Source organism: Austrofundulus limnaeus, unplaced genomic scaffold (assembly GCF_001266775.1).
Source record: "Austrofundulus limnaeus strain Quisiro unplaced genomic scaffold, Austrofundulus_limnaeus-1.0 Scaffold237, whole genome shotgun sequence".
Lineage (NCBI taxonomy): Eukaryota > Metazoa > Chordata > Actinopteri > Cyprinodontiformes > Rivulidae > Austrofundulus > Austrofundulus limnaeus.
In genome coordinates, this window is record NW_013952639.1 from 517,304 (window position 1) to 523,503 (window position 6,200).

At 34.8% G+C, this 6,200-nt stretch overlaps 1 protein-coding gene across 1 annotated transcript in view; it reads left to right on the forward strand.

Annotated features, from left to right (window-relative positions):
- rngtt (RNA guanylyltransferase and 5'-phosphatase) overlaps nucleotides 1-6,200 on the forward strand; it is a 105,976-nt gene that overhangs the window by 88,522 nt on the left and 11,254 nt on the right. The window contains exon 14 of the mRNA XM_014019989.1: nucleotides 1,265-1,331. Within this exon, the coding sequence (XP_013875443.1) occupies nucleotides 1,265-1,331 (67 nt within the window). The remainder of the gene's footprint in view (nucleotides 1-1,264; nucleotides 1,332-6,200) is intronic.

The following is a 6,200-nucleotide window of genomic DNA, read 5'->3' on the forward strand; positions in this document are numbered from 1 at the left end:
ATTTGTAGGTGACCAAATACTTATTTTCCACCATTATTTGCAAAAAAATTCTTTAAAAGTCAGACAAAATGATTTTCTCAAATTTTTTTTTCACATTTTGTCTCTCATAGTTGAGGTCTACCTATGATGTCAATTACAGGCCTCTCTCATCTTTTTAAGTGGGAGAACTTGCACAATTGCTGACTGACTAAATACTTATTTTCCCCACTGTATGTCAAGTAGTTGGCTGAGGTAAGATAAGATATGGTGTCTTTACTGTCATTGCATTATAAAAAATACAAGAATTCTCCAGGAAATACTTGCATCCCTCATCCGTTCCACTCCACACAGATAAAATTGACCATGACATTGTCTAAAATATTAAAATGCATATACAGTAACTGACTTAATTTCAGCTAGAAAGACAAAACTTTGATAGATTTATTTTTTCTGACATATACCAATAGTTGTAAAAATCATATTAATAGTTTGTGAGCTGTTAGCAGGAAACAATGTCTTTGTTGGTGCAAAAATACTTTTTCATAGTTGTCAAATCGTCGTCCGTCTTTTTTATTGATGCATCTAAATAACTGGAAATGCATTATGGGAGGCCGATTCTTTTATTGTTAGATAACTTAAAAAAAAACATTCATCGACATGACTGAAAAATAAATGAAAAAGCAGCCAATTTTACAAAAAGACCTTTTAAAAACCTGAAAACTATTGATCAAGACCACTTTAAACGGTTTAATGAAAGAGTCCTTGTTCTAGTGGAGGTTGATGTTTTTCTATTCACAGTGAACTGTTGCAGATCTGGTAAGGCTGTCAACAAGAAAAATAAAATTTATTTTTATTTTATTCTTTTCTAATTGTGCCTTTATGTCCCTTTTTGTAAATTCAGTTTTTTAAATATTGTTTTTGTTTATATATTGAATATTTTTTTGTACAACATCGACTCCTGAGCAGGGTCAAAATGCTGAGACAAGTCAACTCTAACACACGTCTCCTTCTATAATATTGAGGACCTTCTGTATTATTGCAGTATTAGTTTGTAAACATCCCATAATGTAGCTCACTCTGTAGGTTGAGGAACATCAAGCTGTGCAGAGACGCAGAAGGGCTCAGGGAGGTGTAATCTCACGTCTCGGTCGTTCTGTTACTAGTCGGTAACTGGAAGAAGAGTAGTGGTTTCTTTCCACCGTTGTTAACACTTGCATGCTCTCATGTGGAGATCCTGTTCTGAGGGTGTTGAGGGGTGTTAACCGTGATCTTTTTGTCTTTGCAGGATGTTAACACAGACTGTCGGCTTGCTCTACGTTGGCAACTACGACAGGCCTTTTGCGACGATGAGGGTGAGAAAATAAAAGTGTTGTTTTGTTGGATTCATCCATGTGCAAAGCCATCCCCACAAAGTTAACAGAGCAATAAATCCAAGGTGAACAAACACAGATTCACAATTTCCCCACTAAAACGTTTTGCAGTACTAAACCAAAATCAAACTGACTGAAAGGTGCAAAAATAATGCTTCAAGACGAGGTTGACTACTTCCACTAATTTATTCAGAACCATTTTTTATGCCTGGTGGCTTTTCATCATCGCATTTGAATTTCCTGCTTTATTTCTTGCTCCACTTCAGATTCCCATGAACCCCTAATGCACTGAAGCATTAAGACTGGCTAAATAGTTTTTTATGTCACACTGATCATCTTCTACAGCAGTGTTTCCCAAAGTTGGGGTCGGGACCCAAAGTGGGGTCCCGAAACATCAAGATAGGGTCCTGAAAAGATTTTCTGAATTAATTACATTTTTGCCTTAGTTGTTACAAAGGAGTGAGGTTAGTATGTTTAAAATGGATAAATGTAGTATAAAAATGTTGTTACTATGCCCATGTTTTGTTGACCTGATACAAATGTTTATCATCCAAAAATAGTTGTGGGCACAGGTCTCTGCTACTGTTATTTTGTGGGTCAAAAGCTGAAAAGTTTGGGAACCACTGCACTTTGGTTCCCAAAGTTGGGCTTGGGACACAATTATGAGTCATGAAGCACCTTGGATAATCTCCAGAAATCAATTTAAAGAGTAATAAAATAATTGCTGATGTAATATTTTCCCTATAATTATCACAAAAACACAAAATAAATAAAAATAAGTATTTTATTTGTGTATAAGTTGTTAAGATTGTCAAAAAGCCTGTGTTTTTAGGGTTATTAACAAAGTTTGTGTACTCGGAACAGTAATATTTGGGGTCACAAGTTTTTGCCATGGATATTTTGTGGGTCAGAAGACAAAAAGTTTGGGAACCACTGTTCTACAGAAATACTCTCCTTTTAATTTCAATCAGCTTTGTTTTCTGTTTCAAACCCTCCCACTTTGTTCTGTTTTAATTTGAGCACCCATTTATTTCTTTGTTTATTGTTATATTTTCAGTTTTCAGTAATTGAGTTAGTGTTGTAATAAGTCATCCTCCATATGTTTTTTTAAACGATCTACATGAAATCTTTGATGAAGTTCTACTTTGAGCGTCAGCTCAAATTATAAACCGTTATAGTGAGCATATTTTAATACCAGTCTTGCTGGTATAATATTAGTCTTGCTCTTCTTAAGCATATTGGGAGACAACAGTGGGTACAAAATGTTAGATTTTATACTTGCCAAAGGATTCACTTGGTGACTGTATTATTCTAAGATATTTCTAACATATTAGACAAAAGCAAGTTTTCATGTACATTGCTTGCTTGTGAGTATTTCCCTTTGTTCTTATTTGATTTAAAGTTAAAAATATTTTAGTTTTTTGTCAAACTGGAACATTGTACCTCACTCTTTAAATAATCTGTAAAGGACTTTAGTGTTTTAAAATCAAAGACAGCTTTGTTATAAATACTTAAAAGACTTCAGAAATAAAAACGTCTAAGTACATATATTGTAATTTTTTAATGTTTCGGTGTAATTTTATAGATTATCACAATAATGATATTTGCCATATATGACAAAAAAAGATTTTTGTTTAGGCTTTACTAAGAAAACCAGAAGAAAAATTGGCAGTATAAAATCATAAAATGTTAGGAAAAGAAGCTGAAAGGATGCTGGGTGAGACCATAGTTAGATGCTGAAAGACTTGAGTCATTCAGATATTACCACAGGCTCATAGAACTGCAACACAACTATTCTGCAGCAACAAAAAACAAGACAATTACATGTGTCATCTTTATATTCTAACTTCCAATCTTTAACCCATTACATACGCAATACATTAAATGTGCAATATGACTTAACTTTACAAAATATGCTTCATTATTTCCCATTTTCATCCATGTAGAGAGATCTTCAAAGTACACCAACATAAAAAGCAGAACCAGTGCTGTGTAGCCTCAGTTTAGGATTTTCTCATTGTTTATAGATTACATGAATGCGTTTCATCATGTCTGACCTACAGCGACACAGACTCAGTGAAGTGCACTCCACACTCACAGCATCTTATCTGTGTTACAGTTTAACAGGAATCCGCTGCTCTGAGGCAAAAAAAAAAATAGTAGAATAAAAACATGATTTCACTTTTGTTCTATTTTTTTAAATAATGCCCTTGTAGGAGTTTAACATTTAGCTAAATGACTTGTAATATTTGCATAGACTTTCCAGCAGTCACGGTTCCTGGACACAATAAATGAGTTTTATTTTATTTTCTATTATTTTGCCAAAAATCTGCCCTGAACCCTGTGAACATGGAGGGTTTTCTATCTTCTGCTTTGTCTTTAAACTGAAGCAGAAGAAAAGTTGAAACCTTTGGGTCATTCTTTCAGTTTTTATGATAATATTAGTGTCTAAATGTGCTTTACAGTTGATGTGCAAACTTGCTAAAATTAATAATAATAACTGTATGTCAGCAGAGGACATAATGGCTTGTGGTTTTGGCCGAAACGCTGTTCCCGATAAATCTGACACCTCCGCAGAGTAAATGTGTGAGTTTGTTGTCAGCTGTGAACCAATACACAGTTGCTCTGACATTGATTGCCTTGCTCATGGGCATGGTTACAATTCCAGCTCCTCGATTAGCTGCAATTTGAGGCCCATTAAGTCGACATCTCATCGAAATGGCATTTGGCTTGCTGGAGCTTATCAGACCCGCTTTTTTTTTTTGTTTTGTAATTTGAAAAATGTGATAATTGTCATGAAATCTTGTTTTATTGGGCCGATTCTTCCATTTCTGTTCCGTAATGTTGTAATTTCTGTTAGTTCCTTCAGGAAATGAGTTTTGGAAGGGAACTTTTATGATGATTTATTGGCTGAGTTTTTTAAAAACCTGAGCTTTGCTGAAACCTGTTGGTTTCATTGAACTCCTTTAAAGTCTTGGACTGAATGAACATTTCAGGAACAATCTGTAAATATGAGAAACATGTTTATGGTTCCTTTGTTTATTGTTTCAGACTAAATTATCTGTAACATCTGAGACATTATGTAGCATGTATTTTTTTTTTTTTTGGTGTTTTTCTTTTTTAAGGCTCCCTTTTCCTTGTTACTTTGAACTTTACTAATGAAACCATTCTTTAAGTTTAAAGGTTATAATGCTGTCAAATTTAGTTCTACTTAGGAATTAGACACCATTGTAGGGATGCATGATATCAGCATTAATATCGGTATCGGCCGATATTTATTTTTTAGAATATCTGCATCGGTCCGATATTTAAAACTGGGTAGATATTAACTTCCGATATTTATTTCCCACTTTTTATCTTTGTGTTTGTGTTTTGTGAGGGGAGATGGTTGGTTGAGCAGCATCTGTTTGATCATGATAGTGATAGTGACGCTGCAGCCAGGAATAACTGAAGTAGAGCCATGTCAGAGGTCTGGTCGTTTATTTACTGTATCAAAAAAGACCTAAGTGTCTTTGTGTGTATATATAATATAATTTGTGTGTTTGTGTAATATCAGTAAATATCAGTTATCATCCATAACAGCAATAATTATATTGGATATCAATATCAGCTGAAATTTTCATATCGGTGCATCCCGACACCATTGTATTGGAGTAAGTCTGTTAAAATATTTGAGTTGGCACAAAAGTCTCATAAAATCAGGCTCAGACTGTGTTTTTCTTGCTAATTTAACAGTACACATTAGTGCTGTCCCGACTAGTCGACGTCACCGGTTATGTCGGCTGCATAAATACATCGACATGCACAGCATACCGTCGACACGTCGTTTTACGTGAATACGTCGAAAGAGGAGAAGGCAAAGAAAATGGCGACACCCGGTCTGAGCAGTACACGTGAGGAAGACCCCGATGACAGAGTTCAGCCAAGGAAACGTCCAAAGACGTCGAAAGTGTGGAAGTATTTTAAGCCGAAAGAAAAGGGCTTGGTTGGTTGTTCACTCTGCAAAATGGAGTTAGCCTACCATAGTAGCACTACCGCAATGAACGAACACCTGAAGCGCAAACATCCTGGTGTTCTGCTCGAAGATGAAGGCAGGAGGAAAAGTGCAGATTCGTAAGTCCTGTTGTTATATTGCTTTTTGGCATTAACGTAATATATTAAGAATAATAACGTTGGCAGCAACAGTCTCTGTGGTACTTTCTGATTGTTAGCGTCGACGTTGTCCTCGTCAGAGAAACTGAAACTTACACACTTCAGGCAGAAATATTTTTACATGCAGTGGGCAGTGTTGCTTTCACAAAAACAAACAAACAAAAAAAAACATTAAGGTGTTTCTTTTCCTCCACTTTCTCCTTGTTTACCGAGGAGTTTGCCATTAAAATCTTGACAACACTGTGATTTATACATCGTTTTATGCCTAAGATTTCCATAAATTATTTTTTTAATGGCCGTTAACAGTATTTTCTCATTTATGGATTGATATCGAATTGATAAAAGGGAGATCCAAAATCCTTTCCATAAAATATTTGCCTCTAATGTGTTAACAAACAGAAGCAAGAATTTTGAACCTGTTTTTATCCAGATATTGTTTTTTTATGTAAACTACAGTTTACACAAACTACTACTTAATGTAAACTACTGTTACTATTATTAAAATGGCACTTTTTTATTGCCAGAGAATTATATGGACGGCTAAAATTGCACCAAGTTTTTGGCGGTCTTTCTGAAAGTGACCTAAAGCACATATTTTGACTTTTGGATTGCTTTGCTAAGATTGCACTATATTTATTTTTACTTGAATTATTTAATTTTGCTGGTCACTGGAGAGACTTAAGTGAAACTGTTTTACTT